Below are 25,246 nucleotides of genomic sequence, written 5' to 3'. Positions count from 1 at the left end.
TCTTGGGAAAGTAATTAACTATTTCCCTCAGATATTTAAGTTAGACCTCATCTTTCAATGAGTTTTAGGGTTTTTGAAAGGGGATCAAGTTGGTATGGCAATCTATGGGCTAGATCCGAAGTTGTAACTTCATATCTGGACCCCCTTTGGACTATTTGAGCATATAGTTCCAGCTTTAGTCGATTGTAAGGTCCCCATGGTCCATGAGCACCCATTAAGGGCTTGGTTTTGGCATTTGGAGCTTGTAAGGCAATGCATGCATGTAAACTTTGAAACTTTACGTGATAAGTAGGCTTGAGGAAGCTAGATCTATAATTTGGGACCTTGCCATGGCTTATAGACGTCTGCACGTTAAGTTGACTTAAGGAACTCGGCGAGTCATATGAAGATATGCATTGGACCCGGCGAGTTGCATGAACAACTCGGCAAGTCAGTGGAAGGAAGCCGTGAACTCGACGAGTTGGTTGAACAACTCAGCGAGTTAGATGAAGTTGGTCATGAAACTCGACGAGTTGAAGAACAACTCGGCGAGTTGTATGAGTTTTAGCCAAGGACGTGTTTGCATGTATACCCGTCGAGTTGCAAGGAGGAAACTCGACGGGTGGCCTTGAGACCTGATCAGGATTCGAAGGAACTCGACGAGTCACCCCGATGACTCGGCGAGTTGGTGTGTGCTTCAAAGACTCGGCGAACCGCCGAGTGTACTCGGCGAGTTGAGGTCAACATGAACTGTTGACCTTGACCAAGGACTTTGACCTTGATCAGGGATTGACTAGTAGGTTATGGGGTGTCTCATAAGAGTAAGAACTTATGAGTATATTGTGCTATGGTTATAGGTGGTGGAGCCGGTGTCAAGTGATCCGATAGTTGGAGTTCGCATTTCTATCGATTTCTGCGAGGTGAGTTATCCTCACTATATCGATAGGGTCTACGGCACCAAGGTCAGTTCTTTATGGTTTACATCCTGGGTTAGGATGGTTGTCTTGTTATTGCCATGTTAGATTTCATCCTGGTTTAGGATGGGTGTTATGTTATTGCTCTGCTAGAATTTACCCTGCTTAGGATGGTTGTTATACTAGAGATCGGTAATTACGGTATGTTGTATAAGATTCTGATCTGTTGGATTGGAATCAAGATAGATAGTATGTTATGCTTATATGGCCTGTGAGGATGGGTATGTTAGTGACCTATTAGGTCGATACTCTAGCTATGAGTGAAACTCTATGATTGATGGTCAATGAGATAGATATGTTTGATATGTGTACATGCCAGTATATGATAGTATGCGTACATGGTTAGTTACTTGTGGGTTGGGTTGAGGCGGTCCTGCTTTGTGCTAAAGGCCAACACACCCTCTGAGCGGTCCGGGGAGACTGTAGGCCCACGCAGGGGACCAGTCATGCCGAACGCTCAGGATAGATTCAGATAGACTGTAGTCCCAGTAGGGCAGAACAGTCCGACCGATAACCCTGTATGTATGTTGTGTGATTATTTGTATGGCTATGGTTTCTGCCAGTGTGGTACTGGTATTTTGGAGTAGCTCACTAAGCCCTCGGGCTTATAGTTTTCAGTTTATTGTTTCAGGTACTTCAGGAAAGCGAGGGAAGGCGAAGGCGTGACTGTACCGCTCCTCATCCTCATGATCTATTTTGGGACACTCTGATGATAAATGAATTGGAAATGTTTTGCATAAACAAATACTATTCGACTCTTTTGTTAGTATTAAAAGTTTAAAATTTGGCAAAAATTTATGGCGGTTACAGTAGAAGCATAGATCTATCTTTTGATCAAGGGTTGGACATCAGAAATCAAAGATTTAGTAAGAAGATGTGGCCGACTCGACGTGTCCATCCTTGGACTCGGCGAGTCCAAGGTTTCTATCCCATATCAGTTGAGGGTCATAAGGACCCAGTTGAGTGTGGAAAGGTTTTAGGGAGTGACCCAACGTTCTGGACCAAGCCATTGTTCTGGAAATTCATGAGACTCGGCGAGTGCGTGAACAGACTCCGCGAGTCCAAGTCAATCTTCTTAAGGATGAAGATGCACTCGACGAGTTGTTCATACAACTCGGCGAGTCAAGGACAGGACCTGTGTATTAGTTGAAGATGAACTCGACGAGTTGTTCATACAACTCGGCGAGTCAGATGAAGATTTAGTCGATGTTCAATTGGAAAACTCTTCGAGTCATCGCCTAAATCGACGAGAAGAGACAGGTATAAGGACAAATGGAAGGATAGGGACTCGGCAAGTTAGCGAACCAACTCGGCAAGTCAGGTCAACTGGAAGTTGACTTTGACTTTGACTTTGACTTGGTCAGGGGTAAAATGGTCATTTTACCCTAAGAACAGTTAGCAGTGTATGACTAAGTGTTTTGTGGGAATTATAGTCGGAGGATTTCCGGAGCAGCAGTGGCAGCAGTCAGAGGAGTCCCGCACAAATCAGCAGCTACTACAAGGTGAGTTACCTTCCAGTAGCGGTGGGTCTACGGCCATAATGTCGGCCCGCCAATAGGAGTTGTATGTTAGATGATTGTCTTTGTGATATCATCTAGGTTTGCTACTACCTGATATATTATATGCTAGCATGATATGTTATATGTGATAGTAGTAGAGTTCGGTTGTTAGGACCGAAGGGTAGGTCAGGCACCCCAGATATGTCTGATAGTATGTTTATGTTATGATATATGTGATAGTAGCTATAGAGGGTGGAATAGTCCCCGAGGGTCGGTTGTTAGGACCGACGGGTAGGTCAACACCCCAGAATGGCTTGATATGGGTAGGTCAGCACCCCAGAATGGCTTGACACGGGTAGGTCGGCACCCCAAAATGGTCGTACGGGTAGGTCGGCACCATAGAATGGCCCGGCAGTATGTATGTTATGTGATTGTAGGGTATGTCTTACGATGAGGGAACTCACTAAGCTTCGTGCTTACAGTTATAGTTTTGGTTTCAGGTACCTCTTTAGCGAAGGGGAAAGAGCTGGCGCGGTAGCGACACATCAGACACACACATTGTTTTCTGCACTATGAGTTATTCTGGGATTTGTACTTTGACATTATTAAGTTTTTACAATTCGGTTTTCAGACACGAGACATGTTTTTATGAAATGATATGATCGATTGATATTTTGTTACAAATGTTTTGCAAATCACTTAATCAAAAATGAAGTTTTTGGACGTGAAAATTGGGTCGTTACAAACTCGTCAAGTGCAAGAACTGACTCGCCGAGTTGTTTGAAGACACGCTTGGAGTCGTCGAGTCCCCCCCCCCCAACGGACTCGACGAGTCCCCAGTGCAGACAGCAAGAATTTCGACTTTTTCAGCTATTTTGCATCAAGTATCGAACAAATTAGCCTAGCATCTGATACCACTAAAGGGTTTTGAGCATTCTAACACTCCTAAGTGTTGGCTTTTGAGCATTCTAACACTCCTAAGTGTACATGCAACCCTAAATACCTTGGATCTATGTTTTCTCTATTATACATGCAAATATGAACATCCAAGGTATTATCCTAATGTAGCATACAAAAACAATTAATATAACAAGATAGAATACATACCTCTTTGATGTAGAAAGTCTTCATGAAGCTTGAGTGCCTAGTGCCCCAAGTGTGACACCTCAAATGGTTCACACAACATCAAATACACTTGGAATAACTTAAGAGAAACTTGAACACTCCGTGAAACCGTTTAGCCCTCACACTCACACATAGTGTCCGATTTCTTGAGCCATGTGATTCTTTTATATGGTGGCTATTAGGGTTACACCATGTAACTTATAACTTTACCCATTCCTTATGCTCCATGGTTTTTAACCTCCATGGAGTATCCATGTGTCACCCCATGGACTTAGTCCAACATAAGAAATCTTGGATCACAAGCCCACATATATAAGAATGAATGATTTACACAATCAACCCATATATTTAATTAGTCTCCTTTTGATCACTTAATTAATTCCAAATTAATTCTTGATCAATACTAATTAAATAACCTTGTTAATATATTAGAACTTATAATATATTAACAAACCTTAAGTGTTATTTCTCTCATTATTGTCTATCCAAATGTATGATGCCATGCAACCCAAATTGACCATGCCGGGTTGGGTCAAGTCTTACCAATTATAGTTATGGACTTAGACATTAATCCAACAGTCTCCCACTTGGATAAGTCTAAAACTATTATTGCGTATGACTTCAAGAACCGACTGGCAATCGTAGCTCTCAAAAACTTCTGTCGAACTCTGACCTTGTAGATGAACTCTGACCTTTTTCAATGACTTGTCCATTAGATAAGGGATCATATATTCCTCCATTCTAGATATCATATGGACTGAGACATGGATTATAATCATTCTCTCTGTCCATTTGTTGTTTCCCGATTTCCGATTTATGACGACTGACTAATTCAACAAATCAAATCAGTCCTAGCCCAGCCGAGCACTTCAATTTGTCATCATCAAATCATCGAGGGGCCCACAGATATCGCTTTTATCTCGAAGGTAAAAGGAATGGATAAACGTCGACTCATATGGCTTGTTCTACTACTTGTTGAATCATACACAAAGGCACGTTTTATAACACCGAGTTACCGTATGCGTTTTCGTGCAATTAATGTACAACCAACTCATAGTAACAACTCATATCTCTAGGTTTGAAGAATATAAGATATTATCGTCTCATGATCACTCGTGATAAAATCCATGAAGTGATTCCAATGAGCGTGGGTTGAATCCAATACTCAGAACTTATGAGCACTCATGAGTGTTGTAGCCCTTTGTCCAACATCTTAGACCTCTACAAGCCAACCCATGACAGTCTTGATTCATATCTACTTCCAACATATGACCGACTGTGGATGGTTTGAATAACTTAGTCATTCCGGAAGAATAACCTAGTTTATCCTGCAAGTCAAAACATGCTAAATGAAACACAAGAATAATGGAATCCAATATGGTATCAAAACCTATGAACATAAATAAAACACGTTTTATTTATCACCATATGATTACACATTATTCATTGTATACTGTTTCAGCTATCAACTTTATTCTTGAATTTAAAACAATAGTTGTCCCATGCTCCAAGCATGTACGCTATGTTTTCTAAACACTAGTCATGCGATACACCAAGTATGCATACTATGTTTGTCTATGATCTTCACTTTGTGAATTAGATCAATTAAACATAACTCCAATGATCCTCTTTTCACAGTCCCAAATCCTTATTGCAAATGCAAGAATTCCAAATTCATGCCATTTACTGAAATCTGTTAGATTCTAAACTTATATGCATTGATCTTCTTGTAATGATTATGCACAAAGCCACAAGGACTTGACAACAACCATTACAATGTATTCCACAGGAGATCAGCTCCTTGGAAACATCCTTCTTGCATTAAGTTTCCTAATCTTACACAGATTGAATAATTTCTAACTTTGAAACATTTCCATATTCCATTTTGACTATCACTTCTGAACAAGAGTTTCCTCCTTACAGATTATGTCAATATGGTCCTTCCAGAATTATCACTATACTTCCAACTGTCCTTGAGCAACCAATCTTTGGTAAACCTTAGATTGTCCTTGACAATTGTTTAATCCTTTTAGTCATATCCAGTTCTAAATCGTTTCCCTTCTTAATGCCCCAGGCATTTGGAAAAATTTAGAAAGGATGAATATATAGCACACATAATCGATCCTATATCTGAAGCATATGGGACACGATTCATGATGTCTCACATAAAGACTAAACCAGTCTTTTGCTATAATATTTCCATTTCTATTTGCCAAGTTCTCATAATTCAGATTATGAAAAGGGATGTCGTAATCATAATCGAATTTTAGAACACAAATAATGGACTCATATACATAATTTCCTTATGTTGAGCCATTCCAACATGAAATTCATATATATCCTTGACTAAATGATTAAAACCTCATGATCTAAGCTTGCAGATTTGAGATGAAGTATAATTTCCTCTCCCTTAATTATAGCAAAACAACTTTTTCCCAATTGAAACCTTTTGTTTTCTATAATTAACATCGCTAACTTCCAAAACTTATCATAATTATCATGCTCCCACTAACATGATGATTATTAGCATAACACTTATGCTCCCACTAGCTTTGACATGTACTCAGAAATTAGCTGACTTTCTTACCAAAGTTCAGATTTCTGATACTAGATTGTTTTGATAAAACTTTATCAAAATCATACACCTTGCCTTAGATAGCACACTTGTGTGTCTAAACAATTATGAAGAGGGATGTCGTAATCATAATGGTTAGACCTTTTTGCCACTCTCACAAGTCCAGGTTAGTGTGCCGGTTAACCACACACGCTCCACTAACGACTTTGAGAATGCAAATATCGCAATTGCTATCTAGCTAAAATCTATTTAGTGAAAGTGTTTCCTCACCATCATTTTCATGAATTGGAGAGAAACCTTATGACACTTAGATTTAATGGTGTATGTGTTCTTATCCATGTGAATTGTCAAAACCATAGTCACAAGAAAAGGTTAATGACAAATCCAAACTCATATGGACTGAACTCAATCTTACTTTCTTGCCACCTGGCAGCTCAAGGGCCTGCTATTGCTTCCAAGTTGTTGTGCAACCAATTGAGAACTCTAAGAACTCATATGCAAAGCCAACTTTAATTGGAATGGGCATAGAATATGTCAACACAATAGGTTATAAACCTCAATTTGTGTGCTAGTGAAGAACTTTAGGTTTTATTCTTGATTAGTTCTTGAGACTTTCAAGTACCTTTAAGACTCCCACTGTCCTCTTGACCTATAAGACTCCCTTGTCAAACATCCAAGAGATAGTTCAGATTCTAATCAAGACAACCACTTCACACAATTGGCCTAAGTTGGTCTTTGTTTTATCCAAAACATCACAACTTACCAATTTCAAATGTACAAGAGTAGAAAACTTTTACTCTTACATTTGACAAGTGTTTTCAACCTTCGTTAAGACATGTCACTCAAATTACAATCTTGGAGTATGACTCTAAGACTTGTATTGGAACGAAGTATGACTCATCTTCTTGATTTAACCATTTCAACAATTCAAGTTCCTCTTAGTCATAAGAATGCACTAAGATTTCCTTAGAGAACTAATTGTGCTATGGTTTCTTAATCATTAAGATGATCACAAAACTGATACTAAAGTACTCTCCCATCTTTTCAGATTTGAGAAACTTTTATCCTTCTGCCTAATTTGATTCTTCTTATTCGCTCTGCCTTACATTGGAACCTTTTCCAATGTCTCAGAATTACACTTAAGCTTGTAAGTATAACCATATTTATTGAGCTTTAGTAAATTACGACGAATAATCTTATCGATCTTTTGTGGTGGACTTAATCAATGCACAAGAATGTGTACTCGATCCCTTAGTCCGTTACTTGACTCACACATCCATGTGAACAAGTAGTTAGTCTTAATTTTCCAATACTTGAAAGTTCTCATTCATCATGCTATACAACTTGCATGATTCCAAGTTCCGGTCCAATTGAAACTTAGGTGATGAGAATCTTTCCTTATTTGGTAAATTTAGACATTACTACAAATGAAAGAATCAACTTCATATTTCCACTCTTGCTATTAATGGAATCATATAAGCAACAATTTTTTCCTCAAATGCCATTGTAAGGATATTTTAAAATAAATAAAATCAAAAAAATTTCCTTTTTATTTTAAAAACTTTGCGGAAGAACTTATCCGTACAATCCATATGAAAACTTGTTATTATCTATTCCTAAGCAATATCTCATAACTCCTAAGAAGTAGCTCAAGAATCCAATCTTCAAACTATGCGATAGAAATCCATCTACGCAATCAGATTCAGCATATTCTTTCTTTAAGTCTCTTCACTTTTCTTTGATTCTTAAAACATCACCATGTGACCCAGTCATATCATGTATCAAGAATCTCAGAATAGAAACTTAGCAAAGTTAGATAGTGGACTTTTACCTGATGTAGAGTCAAACTTATTGACTTTAACATCCTTAGGTAAATTTGGCAGCTTCGCAACTAATGCCCCTTCCTTTGGCAATATAAACATATGGATCCTATGGTAATGGTACATGGGACTATCACAGACTTAGCTTTTCTCTTTACCATTTGGTCAACCGAGTTGACTATGGCCGATCCCTTTCCATTGGGAAGAGAAAGCTTTACTGGATATCCAATGTCATCAATGTCAATGTCCATAAACTTTTAGGAAGTTGATCTTAGCAAATAGATAAGATCATTAAGGGTCCTATCATATTCTATTTCATAGGTGTCCCAAAGGAACACACTATGTAACTTAGAAAGTGATTGAACCACCAACTTTCTCAAGACTTTGACACCCAACTCTCCCGGCTTGTCAATATGTGACTACATCTCCAATATGTGATCACACCTAGACCTTGAGTTGCCAATAGGGCTTGAGTGGCCTTGAACTTGTGGGTTAGGGAGAATAATTGAAGGAGGTGAAAGAAGTATGATTTCCATGGGACATCATCTTCATTTTGGAAAGCTTGTTTCAAGAGATTTGGGAAGATCATAAATGTCTAAACCAGACATCTTTTGGGAGATATTCAAGATAGTTGATCTAAAGTCCTTAATATGACACCCAATATGAAATATTAAGGCTAGGACCCAACAAAATATTTTATAACTTAGAAGGGGGATGTTGTAATCCAAGCTATAAAATATTAGAAGGTAGGTGAATGACGATTCACCAATTTCCACCGTGAAAAACGAAATAATAATTAGGTTTTTAATTGGATTTGAAACTCCTAGATCTGTTGAGATTCATTGAACTGTTCAATGGCATGTTTCAATCTCGAGTGTGCCCTTCAGGTTTTGTGACTGGGATGCCGAGGATCACAAAACAAGGTGTGAAGTAACCATGCAAATTACTTGGTACCCTTAAGTGTTTACCCCTCAATCGATGTGCCGGTTAACCACACACGCTCCATCGATACTATGATAAACATTAAGTTACCCTTTGCCTACCTTGTTAAATACGAGTTAGTGTGTCGGTTAACCACACACACTCCACTAACCGACTTAAACAAAGTACAAAGTGTAATTTCATGGATTAGCACCTTATTCACATTTTCCTAAGTAACTAAGATTGGGTATTATTAAGAGTTTAGTTACTTAGTATTTATCATTAATACTTTTAATGAAGGGAGAATTCTAGTCCTGTCAAACCCGTTCGGCTAACTGCCCTCCACCAGTCAAGGAAGCGGTGGGTGAGAGTGGACACCCATTAAACTGTCATTTTATAGGCAGTAACCTTATACCCCCCTTATTGACCGGCTTCATGAATGAGGCCTACTAACGGTAAGACTGACTTTACTATTATACATATATATAAATATTATTAACTTATAATATTATAAAGTATAAGGGTTGAATTTTAACTTTTAAAATTCTAAGGGCTAACTTGGAATTAAAGTATCCATAAGTGAAAACTTTTCAAATTCCAAAACTTGAGGGCAAGTTTTGAAACTATTCAAAAACTAATTAATTCCATAACTTATGTGTTTAAAGTAGTTTTAATCCAAAAACTCTTCAAGTTCCATAACTTGAGGACAAGTTATGGAAGACTTTAAACTAATAAAAGAATTAACTTTTCTTTATTTTATAACTTATGGAATTAATTAAGGTTACATTTTTTTTTTTATTAATGAAGAGACTCTTGGTCCTTCATAACTTGAGGACAAGTTATGGAGTCATAAAACCATTTAATTAGAACTAGACTCTTCATTTTGTAACCTTTGCCAACTTTTATGAGTTTTATGAAACTTAAATGTGAATTTTCATATAACTTGAGGACAAGTTACAAAAAACACATTTTAGAATCAACTCTTAGATTAATTTGGATTGAAAACAACTATTTCACTCAACTTTTCTATTAATCTAAGCAACTTATAAGAACAAGATAATTCAAATCAAACTTTTTCATGTAATTAGTCTAATCCTTAAACTAATACAAAACATGAATCTATTGACAATTATCTTTGAAGTTGGATTAGCATGAACATTACCACATCAAAAACAAGTTTGTAATTTCAAAAACAACTTAGGGTAATGTTCCTAGTCCATTTCTAGCCAGAAAAGTCGGATTTATGATGTCTGGGGGTCCAACTCGTCGAGTGCACGAACCAACTCGGCGAGTTGGATGCATTTTGCCTTGGACTCGGCGAGTCCATTCATGGACTCGGCGAGTCTGCTGGGCAGACAGCATCAAAACTCGATTCTTTTAGCTCCTTTTGCAAGTATAACAAGAAAACAAGCCTAGGCTCTGATACCACTGTTGGGTTTTGAGCATTCTAACACTCCTAAGTGTACATGCAACCTTAAATACCTTGGATCTATGTTTTCTCTATTATACATGCATATGAACATCCAAGGTATTATCCTAATCTAGCATACAAAAACAATTAATATAACAAGATAGAATACATACCTCTTTGATGTAGAAAGTCTTCATGAAACTTGAGTGCCTAGTGCCCCAAGCGTGACACCTCAAATGGTTCACACAACATCAAATACACCTGGAATAACTTAAGCAAAACTTGAACACTCCATGAAACCGTTTAGCCCTCACACTCATACATAGTGTCCGATTTCTTGAGCCATGTGATTCTTTTATATGGTGGCTATTAGGGTTACTCCATGTAACTTATGACTTTACCCATTCCTTATGCTCCATGGTTTTTAACCTCCATGGAGTATCCATGTGTCACCCCATGGACTTAGTCCAACATAAGGAATCTTGGATCACAAGCCCACATATATAAGAATGAATGATTTACACAATCAACCCATATATTTAATTAGTCTCCTTTTGATCACTTAATTAATTCCAAATTAATTCTTGATCAATACTAATTAAATAACCTTGTTAATATATTAGAACTTACAATATATTAACAAACCTTAAGTGTTATTTCTCTCATTATAGTCTATCCAAATGTATGATGCCATGCAACCCAAATGGACCATGCCGGGTCGGGTCAAGTCTTACCAATTATAGTTATGGACTTAGACATTAATCCAACACTAAGGTGTTCATGCAACCCTAGAAACCATGGATCTATGTTTGAATAAGATACATGCAAAATTGATTTTCCAAGGTTCATAATCGTATATAGCATACATGGGGAACTTTTAAACATAAAAGTTAGTAAGAAAACATACCTTGTAGTACTTTGGATTCCTTGAGAACCTTGTGATCCTAGCACCCCAAGTGTGATGCCTCAAATATCTCACACAACACCAAATGCACTTGGAATAAACTTGAGAGAAATGTTACATTACTTGAAATCGGCTAGCCCTCTTCTTTCTTAATTAAGTCCGATTTTGGTGAACATAAGGATCCTTATATAGTGTGTTACAATGAGGGTTACACCATGTAAACCCTAATTGTCATGACATGTCATTTCCATTACCCATGGGTTCAACAAACACCATGTAGCATCCTATGGGGTTCAGCCCAACTTGATAATCCATAAACCAGTAGCCCACTATATAAGTATGGATGATTTACACAATCAACCCATATATTTAATTAGTATCATTTTGATCATTTAATTAATTCCAAATTAATTCTTGATCAATACTAATTATATAATATTATTAATATATTAGAACTTATAATATATTAATAAACTATAAGTGTTATTTCTCTCATTTTAGTCTATCCAAATGCATGATGCCATGCAACCCAAATGGACCATGCCAAATTGGGTCAAGTACATACCAGAAATAGTTATGGACTTAGACACGTTATCCAACAGCAAGATCAAATGGAGAAGAAGAATTTGATGAATCTCTATGTATTGATGAATAAACAATGATGCTCCTTACAAAAGACTCACACACACAAGTTCTCTCACTTTCTCTCTCTAAAACACACACACTTGGCCGTGAACTCCCCTCTATGTCGCACACACTTATCTGACAAGACTAACACCTATTTATAGGAAACAATGAACCGTAAATGGTTCATAGCCGCACACACGTTCACGGCCGTGAACTCCCATACAACCGTAAACACCACCTTAGTGGTAAACGCCAAGGTTGTTTCCGGTCCTAGACCAAAAACTATAATTACCTAGAAAACTAAAGTATAAACCATATGTTTGACCCAACAATAAGATGACGTGAGTAAAACAAAAAGAATTCATTAATAAGTATTGAATGAGTACAAAAACAAAAATGACTTATTTTGCAACAAAAAAATATTAAGAACTAAATATGTGCAAAATTATTAAGTGCTAAATGTGTATAAAGTAACAAATATATTACCCTATTAAGTCATTTTTACCTGGTAACCTGGAGTAGCCGGTCATAAGGACTTAATGTGTATAGTTTAACAAGTTGAAAGAGTAAATGCGGACGAAAAAAACTCAATGACCAAATGTGTACAAATCGAAAAATATATTACCCTTTTAAGTCATTATCCCACTTAAATATTAGACCATAGTCTGAGTCCAAACATGCTTTCATAATTTCCATCTGAGGTGTGCAAGTGTCTCAACGGATCGATTCAGTTTTAGCTGTTTAAAAAAAAACAGTGTTTTATTGATTTCTTTTCTTATAATTGTCGTATCTTTTGCAAACGAACTCCATTTTAGACGTTCTTTATATTTTTAGAAATAGGGAAACATGTACTATGAGAATAGAATGTTTTCATTTCTCTCTACTGTTTAATACGAATTCTTAGTTTTTCATACACATTAACTAGGGTTGTAGTTTGTGTTTTCTGATTCGTTTGAGATTTTCTATAAATAGAAAAAAGATATCATTTGGTATCTTATAATAGTTGTAATGACACTTTACTTTTCAAAATATGCATTTAAACTCAATAGGTCAAATTACAAAGATGTTTGTTGTGACCGACTGTGTACTGTTTTAGCCTTAAATTCTTGAATGTCGCAAAATCATACCATTAAAACACCTAAACCTTCACATATGAAATAAGGATTTTACATAATAATCCATGAAATGATGTTACATGCTTGATTCTAACTCTGGTAAGTGTAATCGCACCTTAAAGTGTATGTTTTTAGTGGGAAAATAGAAAGAGACCACTTAATGTCGTCTTAACTCAAAGTCATTAACTTCTTTATACGAACTCAAATGTTGATGATATTTATATCCACTCATTCATATTCAAGTCTAGTACAACTTTCTTTTCTATAACTTCTGTCACAAACTATTATACTTTTATTTATAATCTCATATACCAAAGGAAATACGTTATATGTTCTCAAAATAATACACGAGTACATGCTTTGCATTCGCCTTTCAAGTAACTTACTTTCAAGCCCAAGCCTTTACAAATTTCTCAAAGATATTTCTAAGGCTTGTTGTTCGCAGAAACATCCTAATGATTATAATGTGCCGGGTTAGTGTTATATATATATATATATATATATATATATATATATATATATATATATATATATATATATATATATATATATATATATATATATATATATATATATAGTTGGGTTCAACAAACAACTATTTTAAACCATATAATCAAGGAACCAATCTTTTCTCAACTTTTAGGGTTGAAGCATTGATCATGTTTATGATTTATTATTCACTTTTTATGATTCATGATTCAATTTTAATGATCCAAAATTTTTTTTTCAATTTTCTTTTTCTCTCCGATATAATATTATGCTCGATTTTATGATTTGTATTTTTTTTCAATTTTTTAAAGGTATATTTATAAGTCCTCACTTTAAAAATAATATTCACCGAAACCGGACTATATATATATATATATATATATATATATATATATATATATATATATATATATATATATATATATATATATATATATATATATTTAAGAAAATAATATGCAAAAAACAAATTCAAGTATTTGAAAAACAATCTGAAATAGGACATTTGAGACAAATTGTTATTTTCTAAAAACTAAAAAGTAGTTATTTTTGTAAACAATTCATTTAGAATAATTAACATAATGTATTTGGCCACCGGATATATATATATATATATATATATATATATATATATATATATATATATATATATATATATATATATATATATATATATATATATATATATATAGAGAGAGAGAGAGAGAGAGAGAAAGAGAGGTTAGGTTCATTTGAGACAATCTATATTTTGTGAGACCGTGAGACGCATTTTTTTTTTTAGTTAATTCAAATTCCGAAAATAATATTTCAAAAAAGAATTTTTTGATTTTTCCATTTATTTTGTATTTTAAAATTATTTTTAGAATATGTATAGTGTAATATTCTATTTAGAATATTTCACGTATTTCTCAAAAAAAAATAGAATTTTTTTTTATTTTTTTTAGTTAATTTAAGTTCCGAAAATAATATTTAAAAAAAAATTTAGATTTTTCCATTTATTCTGCATTTTAAAATTATTTTTTAGAATATGTCAGTGTAATATTCTATTTAGAATATTTCACGTATTTTTCAAAAAAAAAAACGGAATTTTTTTTATTTTTTTATTTTTTTTATTTTTTTTTAGTTAATTCAAGTTCCCAAAATAACATTTAAAAAAAAGAATTTTTGGATTTTTCCATTTATTTCGCATTTTAAAATTATTTTTAGATTTGGTCTCACGGTCTCACAAAATTAGAATGATCTCAAATGAACGTGAACCTATATATATATATATATATATATATATATATATATATATATATATATATATATATATATATATATATATATATATATATATATATATATATATATATATATATATATATATATATAGGGTTAGGTTTGTGAGACGGCCTAACTTTATGAGACCAGGAGACGCATTTTTTTTATTTTTTTTTTTAATTTTTTTTAGTTAATTCAAGTTCCGAAAATAATATTTAAAAAAAGAATTTTTGGATTTCTCCATTTATTTTGCATTTTAAATTTATTTTTTAGAATATGTCAGTGTAATATTCTATTAGAATATTTCACGTATTTTTAAAAAAAATGGAATTTATTTTTATTTATTTTTATTTTTTTATTTTTTTAGTTAAATCAAGTTCCAAAAATAATATTACAAAAAAAAAAATTCGATTTTTTCATTTGTTCTGCATTTAATAATTATTTTTTAGAATATGTCAGTGTAATATTCTATTAGAATATTTCACGTATTTTTCAAAAAAAAACGGAATTATTTATTTATTTATTTTATTATTATTATTATTATTATTATTATTATTATTATTATTATTATTATTATTATTTTGTTTTTAGATAATTCATGTTCCGAAAATAATATTTAAAAAAAGAGTTTTTGGATTTTTCCATTTATTTTGCATTTTAAAATTATTTTTAGATTTGGTCTCACGGTCTCACAAAATTAGAATGGTCTCAAATGAACCTGAACCTATATATATATATATATATATATATATATATATATATATATATATATATATATATATATATATATATATATATATATATATATATATATATATATATATAAAGGTTCAAATGAGAACCAAAACAGATTAAGAACCTAAGAACCAACTAATTAAGGGAAATTCTTGTCAAAACATGGAATGGGAAGGTTGTAAATAATATGAAGTCTAAGCCCAGTTTCACAAACATTATTATTACATCTGAAACTTAAAATATCATATCAAACCATTATATCTACAAAACTTTATTTCTCTCTCTCACCAAAGATTTCTTCCTTTCCATCACACCTCTAGTGGCCTTCCCATGCCACCACCACCTCCGATGTCGCCACCAACCACCGTGATCTACCTCCGGCGGAAACAACCTGAACCACCGCAAGCATACCACTCTTACGACGTTGCTCTCGTGACACATCTCCATCCGCCTTCTTTTTTTTCTCAATCTCCTTGAAACACCACCAAAATTGTACAGATCTGGTGCACCACCACCTCCACCTACCATTGATACGTGTCTTCGACCTCCAAAAGCTTTCGTTTTCATCAGATTTGTGTTGATTCTTTATAGATCTTTGATCTCCAGCTGTAGATCTATGATCTTTGACGACGTATCTCTAATTTTCGCTTAGAAATCTATGATTTACACCTCCAGATCTGTTATGTGTCGCCTCCTTCCCCTCTATTACTCGTTTTCATCTCTGTCTCTCTTATTTTTGGTCAAAACACCACCAAATCGACATCTGATATGATGTCTTTTTCCATTTTCAGGTCAGATCTGGTGTGTGTATGGTGTTTATATTGATTGTGTTTACAAAAGGGAGTTCTGATAAAAAGATGCACACAAGGTGTTTGATGAAATGCCTTAATGAAATTTGGTAAGTTATTAAGTTGTGAATTAAGTTGTGAATGCATATTTTTTGTATATTAAACTATGAAGTTTGTGTATTTAGCTGTGATATTTGTGTTTAAAATTGCAAATTGAATGCATTAAGATGTGAATTTGTTGTTTAAACTGTAAATTGACTATATTAAGTTGTGAGTTTTGTATATTTAACTATGAATTAATTGTATTAAACTGTGAATTGATTGTATTAAATTTTTTAGTTGAAAATACGCTTTTGAATACATATTTTTTGGGTATTAAACAGTGAATTTTCTGTATTTAACTATGAGTTAAAAGTTTTAATTTGATATTATATTTTTCTACTTGCATTTGTTGTAGATCTCTATTATATTTTGGTTTTTTTTCTGTTAATGTGTGAATTTGATATTTTAATCTCTCATTTGTCATATAATTTTGTTAATCTTAGTTTTTACTACTATTAACTTGTGAATGTATAATTTTTTTTGAATTAAACTTTAAATTTATTATACTAGTTTGTGAATTTTATATATTAAATTGTGTATTAATTGTAATAAGTGTTTTAAGTTGATAATATGGATGTGAATACTATTTTTTTGTATTAGAATATTAATTTATTGTACTAAGCTGTCCTTTTTGTGTTTTAAACCGTGAATTGATTACATTAAGCTTTGAATTTTCTTTTTAAACTACGAATTGACTGTATTAAACTGTGAATTTTCTGTTTGAAACTGTAAATTGACTAGATTAAGTTGTGAATTATGTGTATGAAACTATGAAGTTACTTGTATTAAGCTATGAATTTTGTATATAAACTTTGTATTGACTATATAAAGAGTGTTAAGCTGAAAATATGGTTATGGATGCATACTTTTTGTATATTAAACTTTGAATTTTGTGTATTAAACTATGACTTCTGTGTTTAAATTGTGAATTGACTGCATTAAACTGTATATTTTCTTCCCAGACTATGAATTGACTATATTAAGCTGTAAATTTTGTGTATTAAATTATGAGTTGATTGTATAAAGGTGTGAATGAATTGACATTAAGCTGTGATTATTTTATAAATTTTTGTTTGCTTTTGAAATAATATAAATTTTATTCACAACTTAATATATTAAATTCACAATTTAAAATATGAATGATTTATGTATAAATTTTTTTGTTAATTTTTTTCTGAATATATTTATTTGTTGTGTTGTATAAGTATATAAGAATACATTAGTTTTAATAATAATTTTGCATTAAATTCAGAATGAGTGAAATAAATGGTTTTATTAGACTGTGAATGCAGTATTTATGTTATTAATGCATGACTTTGTTTACAGATCTAATTTAGAAGAAAATAATGGTTGCGATGCTGGTATAGGTGGTTGGTGGCAGCGTGTGGTGGTGGTAGAAGTAGGGTTTGAAATTTTGATTTCTTTAAGTTTGTGAATTAGTATAAAATGGTTTTTATTAAATTGTGAATTTTGTGAATTAAAATTACGAATGGACTGTATAAACTTGTAATTTATATAATTTTTGTGTTCAAATATGAGAGCATATAAGAATGAAAATATTATCCTGCAAAAATTACAATTTTGCCCTGTTTGTATCGAAAAGAGAGAAAAAAAAAAGATTTTCACATGTTTAACAAGAATATCATGTAAATATTTATTAACTAATGGGGTTCTTAGGTTCTTAATCTTTTATGGTTCTCATTTGAACCACTCCCTATATATATATATATATATATATATATATATATATATATATATATATATATATATATATATATATATATATATACACACACACATACATATATATGGGCTTAGGAATATGTGATGTGGCTATTATGTACGTAATATTAGGTATAGTACCATCAAAAACTACATAGTTTTAACAAAATGCAAGCAAATCTCTCTACCATCTTTCATGTATTCCCTATTAGACTAGATGATAGGCTTCGTACATATTTTTTAAGGAGTTTTAAATATTTAATTTTTCACGACAAACTATGTATAAAAATACATTGTCAACTACCTATAAATCTTCATATTCAAATTTAATATAGAAAACTATAGTGAAAGATTGAAATTGTTCATTAAAAATCCAATAAACTTTTTCCCATAACAGATAAAAAAGAACCATGCAAGTAGATATATGGTAGGTGTCAAAGAAAGTTATGAAGCCTACTAGAGGTCTAATATAAACAACACATTCGAAATACATAGATGTTGGAGATAAATTATAAGATCAGAAATAATATGAGCTTAAAAGCAATAAGAAGAAGCTAACAATGAAAAAAATTGTGTTTTTTAATCAAAATAAAGTCAATTTTGATGGTTCTATACCTAATATTACATACATGACAGTCTCAATGAAAAAAATTGTGTTTTTTAATCAAAATAAAGTCAATTTTAGGTTTAAGGTTTACTAATGTTCACTTAGGTATATAACCATCAAAAATTGACTTTATTTTGATTAAAAAACATATTTTTTTTCATTGTTAGTTTCTTCTTATTGCTTTTAAGCTCATATTATTTCTGATCTTATAATTTATCTCCAACATCTATGTATTTCGAATGTGTTGTTTATATTAGACCTCTAGTAGGCTTCATAACTTTCTTTGACACCTACAATATATCTACTTGCATGGTTCTTTTTTATGTGTTATGGGAAAACGTTTATTGGGTTTTTAATGAACAATTTCAATCTTTCACTATAGTTTTCTATATTAAATTTGAATATGAAGATTCATAGGTAGTTGATAATGTATTTTTATACATGGTTTGTCGTGAAAAATTAAATATTTAAAACTCCATAAAAAATATGTACGAAGCCTATCATCTAGTCTAATAGGGAATACATGAAAGATGGTAGAGAGATTTGATTGCATTTTGTTAAAACAATGTAGTTTTTTATGGTTCTATATCTAATATTACGTACATAACAGGCACATATTCCGTAAGCCCTATATATATATATATATATATATATATATATATATATATATATATATATATATATATATATATATATATATATACTAGTAGCATACCTGCGCGATGCGGCGGCGACGATTTTTTTCATTTAGGCAATTAGTTTCTGAATGAAAATTAGTGTCATTTTGGCGATCGTCAAATTGTTTTCTTTCGATTTGTTTCATTCCGACGATTTGTTCCTTTCGGTAATCAGTTGTCCCTAAACGGGCAGAAAATACTAATTTCTGTCTATTACTATTTGTCTGGCAGCGGACGACGATTAATTTTATTTAACGAATAATGTTAAGATTGCGGTCTAATGTTGGATCTACGACGACTCCCTAGTATCAGTTTTCCAATGGGGCGGCATATGTTGTCAAGGTGGCGGGTTTGAGAGAACTTACGTTGGTGATTTCTACGGTTTCAAAGAGTTTGACGGTGACCGAAAGAGGTGATGAAGATCCAAATGGCGGAGGAAGGTTTAGTTGTGATAAGGGATGGTGGTGTCGGCGTCATTGTCAGATGTAGGAGAAGGGTTGAAGTTAGAAGAGGGAAACTGTGATTGAGAGAGTACCTAAGAAAGTGATTAGGGTTTGTAGAATATGTTTATGTGGTGCGTGTTATCATTACGTTCGATCCAGTAGCTAATCAACGAATGTGATTAAATTTGGGCAATCGATTTGCTCTTCCATGTCATTGATCCGTGTCATTTTCTCTTCTTTATGTCGGATAGTTCATTTTGGCCGATAGATTCCATGTAGTGGTTATTATCTTTTTATTTCAATTAGTTCTTTTCAATTTTTTGGTGGGTTTTTTTTTTGTGTCAAATAACTCTTTCCAACTAATAGTTTCTAGTTAGTTATTGTAATTATGTCTATATTTCCTCAAGATGTATAATTATGTCTATATACTTGAATTAACATAATTAAAATATAGAAATAGATAATAAATAAATAATAAATAAGTAATATAACTCATATGATAGTCTAGACAATATATACAACTTTTCAAAAATTTAAAGTTCAAATAACTTAATAGTATTTAATCAATTACCTAATGTGTGATAATTACCTAGGTGTGCAGTGTGTTAACTCTAGGCATGAAAGACCTTCGTTCCGATAAAAAATATACATACGCAATTAAATTTAGTAAAAAGTATTGCAATAATTAAAAATAATTAAAAAAACAGATTTAAATCAAGCTTGTTTTAAACAATGATTACTAAGTAAAATATATTAAAAAATGAAAAAAAAAATATGTTCAATTATATTTTAATATTAAAAAGGGTTCTGCTGAAGAATACCAAAAATATGTTGCATAATCTAAATCTTCACAATACCAACAAACATATTGCATAATCTAAATCTTCACAATACCAAAAATATATTGTGTCTCCTTAGTTTACATCTTTTTAAACTTAATACATATGTTGTAAAAAAAATCATCCAATCCATACTGAGCATGCGACAAAATCTAAACTAATCTTCTGAAGAATATTTCAATGAAAAAAAACGATTTTCCGAAGTTTTGTAGAATCTTTCTAAACTTCATAAAATCATTTAAAACTTGTGATACAAACACAGATCTCATGCAACAAATATGATGAAAAATATAAAACAATAGGTCTTCCGGATATACAAAGCATCACGACTTTGAAATAAACAACCAGATCTGGAAAAAAAAACTAAAATCATTCATTTTTTCATTGTAAAAACCCAAAACAAAACATATTACATTTAGTAACACAAATATACATGTCGACACTCATAAAGATTGCTAACAAAAAAGGTCAAATCTACACAAATCTAATACAAAAAGAGCATCTTCACCGCAAAATGAAGATCTTGAGCTTCTCATCACCATCATCTCTATTCATATTTGATTTACTTTATGTTAAAACTTCATCAAAGATATATAAATGGTAGACACATATTAGGATTTGACATATATATTAAAGGAAACAGTGGTGGTTTTACCTTGTTTTATCTCCAAATGAGGTGTCTTCGGGCCAAAAACACGCTGATGTACAAATGAGACACGGATCTTCAAATGAGACACATATACATGGTTAAAAAATTTATAATATTCTTTTTTACTCCAAAGTTTGGGCCTAACACCTCGATTTCATACCTGAGAAATGACAGACAAAAAAACCTTATATATACTCGAATATCCAAGATTTCTCGATGATTTTGGTGGTCTTCTTTCCTGTTAATTGATACCGCTTTTCCTGAATTCAGGTAATCACAAACTTATATTTCACATGGATGTTAGACAGTAAGCAATAAATAATGGTATGGAAAAAGCCCCAACTTTCACTCAAGTACCTAGTATGGCAGAATATGGTGTCATTACTTTTTTATAGATGGCAAATATAATTTTTTTAAACCTTTTTTGCATATTTTCCATAATAAAGAACCAAAGAACCCCGCATACTTGTCAAGCTAAATCTGGATAAATAGTTACCATTTTACAGAAAACATGAATGTCATTTGATAATAAAAACTATATGCTTATCAACTTAAAGCTAGTCTTCACGTTAAATATAGAAACTCACTTGGCTTCTATAGCCATGAACATATTGAACTCATGAACCAATTCAGACAACATAAGCTAAAAATTTTCAAAAACCTAAAAGCTCAAGGAAATGTAGATATTAGACTTACACAAAGCTTCATTAAACCTGCAACCAAATCAAACAATGACAAAAGTCAATGAAAATGCAATAATCAATTACCACCAAGACATATAAACAAAAGCACACACACAAACATAATTAGAGATAACAATGTCACCCATTTATTTTCTGATATTAGTCTATTTACATGTTATAACTTGGAGGTTGTCTCTTCAAGAAATGGCTTCATACCCACTTCCTCTTCTTTTATGCAAGTACAACTATATCAACATAATGTACAAGTAAACAAACAAGATTTTGATATTTCTGATCAAATGTATACATTAAGAGATAAGTGTACAACAAAAGCTATTACCTTGTATATCAGTGTTGAATGAAGAACTTAAATGAGGGAAGCAAGGTTGTGAACTCAGAATTTAATAAAAAAAAACCCTTGATTTGATTATTCATTTTTGGGCTCCCAATTGCACAACACACATATCTAAGCAATAAAAATTAATCTATATCCTCTTTTGATACAACTTTAACCTCTACATTACACTCTGTTTATTGTTTTATGAAAAAAACCTCTTTTGTTAAACTCATACATTACACTCTGTTTATTGTTTTATGAAACAAACTGGATTACCAGTTGGATTCTTGAATGTCCTATACACAGTATACACCAGATCCACCTTCTTTAAATCACAGTCAGCAAAATCGTTTCTTCTTCTGTTAAAAAGAAACAAAATCATAAACACACACATATACAGAGAGAGAGAGAGAGAGAGAGATTGAAGGAAAAGGGAAAGAACGATGAAATTCATGGTGATGGGGTGAAGAACAAATGACGGTAGAAATATATTACCTTGCTTCTTTGTGAAATATATTATAGGTGAGTGAGTGTGAACATCCTAGCCCATGTATGTGGATATTTTTATGGTGGTCAAGGCGATGGTGAACAATTTAAAGATCTAGTGTAGTAAAGCCGATAAATCCTAACCTTTTTCTCAAAAAACTTAGAACTCCTTCCTCTTCAAAGTTCTTCATCTGCTACTACAACAACAAATCAAAATTGTATAAATTAACCCAGTAAGATCAGGTTGAGGTGTAAAGAGATAATCGCGATTAACATGTAAAAAGCATTTATAAAATATTATTTGTGACGAAAGATGAAAACTATTAGGGTTATAAACAAAAAAAATCACCGATGAAGTGTGAGTGTTTATCTGCCAATTCCGTTCTAGTGGCGACCGATGGATTTGATGACTGTGGGAGTACCGGTGGAGACGATGGAACATATGTTTGAGTGGGTTATGGAGGACCCTGATAGAGATGACGATGGAGGGGGAGGCGACATCGATTATGCTGAAAATTTCCATTAGGGCTTCTTTGTTGGTGGGAGAAAGAGAAACAACGGAGAAATTCAAATTTTGAATCAAATGAGTGAATTAGGGTTACGAGAGCGAATATGATGCCTAAATTGATCCGTGTGAGGGAGTATCTTTTTGATCAAATATTCATTTAGCACACGGATTGCCACACATGGATATATTTATACAATTCATTTAATAATTAATGGTCACGATCATGTTTGCTTGTTTTTTAAGATAATATGTTTTATTAGTTGTACCTTGGCTTTACAATTTGTAATTAAAACATTGATTATGTATACTTTATAGGATGGTATATATATATATATATATATATATATATATATATATATATATATATATATATATATATATATATATATATATATATATATATATATATATATATATATATATATATATATATATATATATATATACTAGCAATTGGCCCGCGCAAAGCAGCGGCAAAAGATTAGTTTGTTATTAGAGAACATATTCCAAAAAAACCAGTTACCACATTGGTCAATCGAATATGGAAAATTTTGAACTTTCGCGTTTTATTGGACCTGTGTTCTAAGTCGATTGATTGTCTTTGTGTTTGTTCGGTATGTATTTTCTTACATTTGATTCGTTATACCAAAAACATATAATATACAGCTACATTTTCGGAGACATTTCAGAGACATTTCACATTCCAAAAAACATGTGGTGAATATTTTTAATAAAATATGTTGAATATTAATTGGGTAGGTTGGTTTTAATATGCTATTCTATCTCTTTGTTGATTTTGTAGCTTTTGAGTAGATTCTTTCTACAATTGTTCTAACAATAATCTCTTTTGTCTTTCTAGAAAAAACATGTGGCGAACAAAAAAAATAGCGGTCACTTTGCTTTTCGATTAATATATTTATCGATTTTGCATTTGTTGTATGTGTGTTTTTATATATTAATCGGTTTTGCATTTGTTGTATGTGTTTGGTTTGCTTTTGGATTGATTTAGAAATTATCAAAGATCACCTATAGTCATTTACCCCCGCAAAGCAGCGGTGACAAATAGTTTTCTAGCAATGATTAATTCATTTCGTTGAATAGTTTCATAGCAGCTATAAGATCAAACCATTACGTGTTAACCAAATTACAACATATTGATAATTCTTTAGTTATTACAATCTTCAAACAGTGATAAATCCACTTATATGTTACTTCCTTGCAAATTTCAGTTAATCACTCATAAGACAAACTCCAAATAACTATAAAATCTTAAGTTGTTCCGAAACTTTGGCCGGTTTGGTGGGCGATGCGCTGGTGGTGACCACCGTCGAAGGTGTGCGCTGGTGGTGGTGACCTTCGATGGTGGTGAGAAATGACCACCATCGATCATGGAGCAAAGAAGAATTGTTAATATTGTACATGGAACTGAGATGATGGTAGGTCAAGGGTTAATTTGAGAATGGTGGTTGAGAGGAAGAGCAGTGGAAGTTTGGCATGGTGGCATTAATGAGTAAAGGGTGCAAGTCGCCTTCATTTTTCTTGTAGAGAAAGAAAAATTATTAGTTCGAGGCTTTTGGTTTATGAAGGAGTCTCCCACTTCAAATGAACTGGGAATTGCTCACGTTAACTAAAAAAAGGATTTGCCAAGATACGTGGAGAATTAATAAGTCAGGTCAATAGGATGATAATGTGAGATGAGCTGCGTCAAAGGTGGATAAAAGGGTGTTGTTAAACACACCCGATTTTAAAGATAAAAACTACTTTAAAAAGTCAATATCATCTTTACATGGGTTAAATAACCCTAATTGATATGATTTTAGGTAATAATTACATATTAACATAAATTGTTACATTTTTATTTTTATTTACCGATGGCAACAATATTTTATCAAAATATTAAATAACTTTTACATATTTACCCCTTTCAATTAAAACATATTTTCAATTTATATCATTTTCTATTTTGAA

General features: G+C 32.3%; 1 protein-coding gene across 27 annotated transcripts; it reads right to left on the bottom strand.

Annotated features, from left to right (window-relative positions):
* Positions 1-20,966: 20,966 nt before the first annotated feature.
* On the bottom strand, positions 20,967-23,434 carry LOC111921151 (uncharacterized). Of its 27 annotated transcripts, none has more exons than XR_002860089.2 (7): positions 23,120-23,434; positions 22,288-22,967; positions 22,120-22,192; positions 21,961-21,977; positions 21,425-21,524; positions 21,271-21,337; positions 20,967-21,162 (listed from the first exon to the last, which is right to left on the bottom strand). XR_002860089.2 is itself a non-coding variant. In XM_023916723.2 (7 exons), exons 1-5 carry the CDS (start codon positions 23,291-23,293, stop codon positions 21,450-21,452), a joined length of 399 nt encoding a protein of 132 aa, XP_023772491.1. In that variant the 5' UTR covers positions 23,294-23,434; the 3' UTR covers positions 20,967-21,193; positions 21,271-21,337; positions 21,425-21,449. The 27 variants fall into 27 exon arrangements, 7 of the variants coding, with proteins under 7 accessions (XP_023772491.1, XP_023772490.1, XP_042756264.1 ...); XR_006189432.1 differs by lacking the exon at positions 22,120-22,192 and having other exon boundaries at positions 22,561-22,643; positions 22,780-22,967; XM_023916723.2 differs by lacking the exon at positions 22,120-22,192 and having other exon boundaries at positions 20,967-21,193; positions 22,561-22,643; positions 22,915-22,964.
* Between the last annotated feature and the right edge of the window lie 1,812 nt (positions 23,435-25,246).

Source organism: Lactuca sativa, chromosome 3, assembly GCF_002870075.4.
Source record: "Lactuca sativa cultivar Salinas chromosome 3, Lsat_Salinas_v11, whole genome shotgun sequence".
Classification (NCBI taxonomy): Eukaryota; Viridiplantae; Streptophyta; class Magnoliopsida; order Asterales; family Asteraceae; genus Lactuca; species Lactuca sativa.
Note: the sequence above shows the minus strand (reverse complement) of the source record. Positions and strands in the feature narration are given on the sequence as shown.

What these genes read in the sequence shown, in the direction of transcription:
- LOC111921151 (XM_052769480.1), bottom strand. Translation starts at nt 23,293, where the DNA reads ATGGAAATTTTCAGCATAATCGATGTCGCCTCCCCCTCCATCGTCATC. An exon ending in CTAAGTTTTTTGAGAAAAAG is followed by an intron (nt 22,644 to 22,914) that starts GTTAGGATTTAT and finishes TCTTTTTAACAG; the next exon opens with AAGAAGAAACGATTTTGCTG. An exon ending in GACATTCAAGAATCCAACTG is followed by an intron (nt 21,525 to 22,560) that starts GTAATCCAGTTT and finishes ACCTGAATTCAG; the next exon opens with GAAAAGCGGTATCAATTAAC.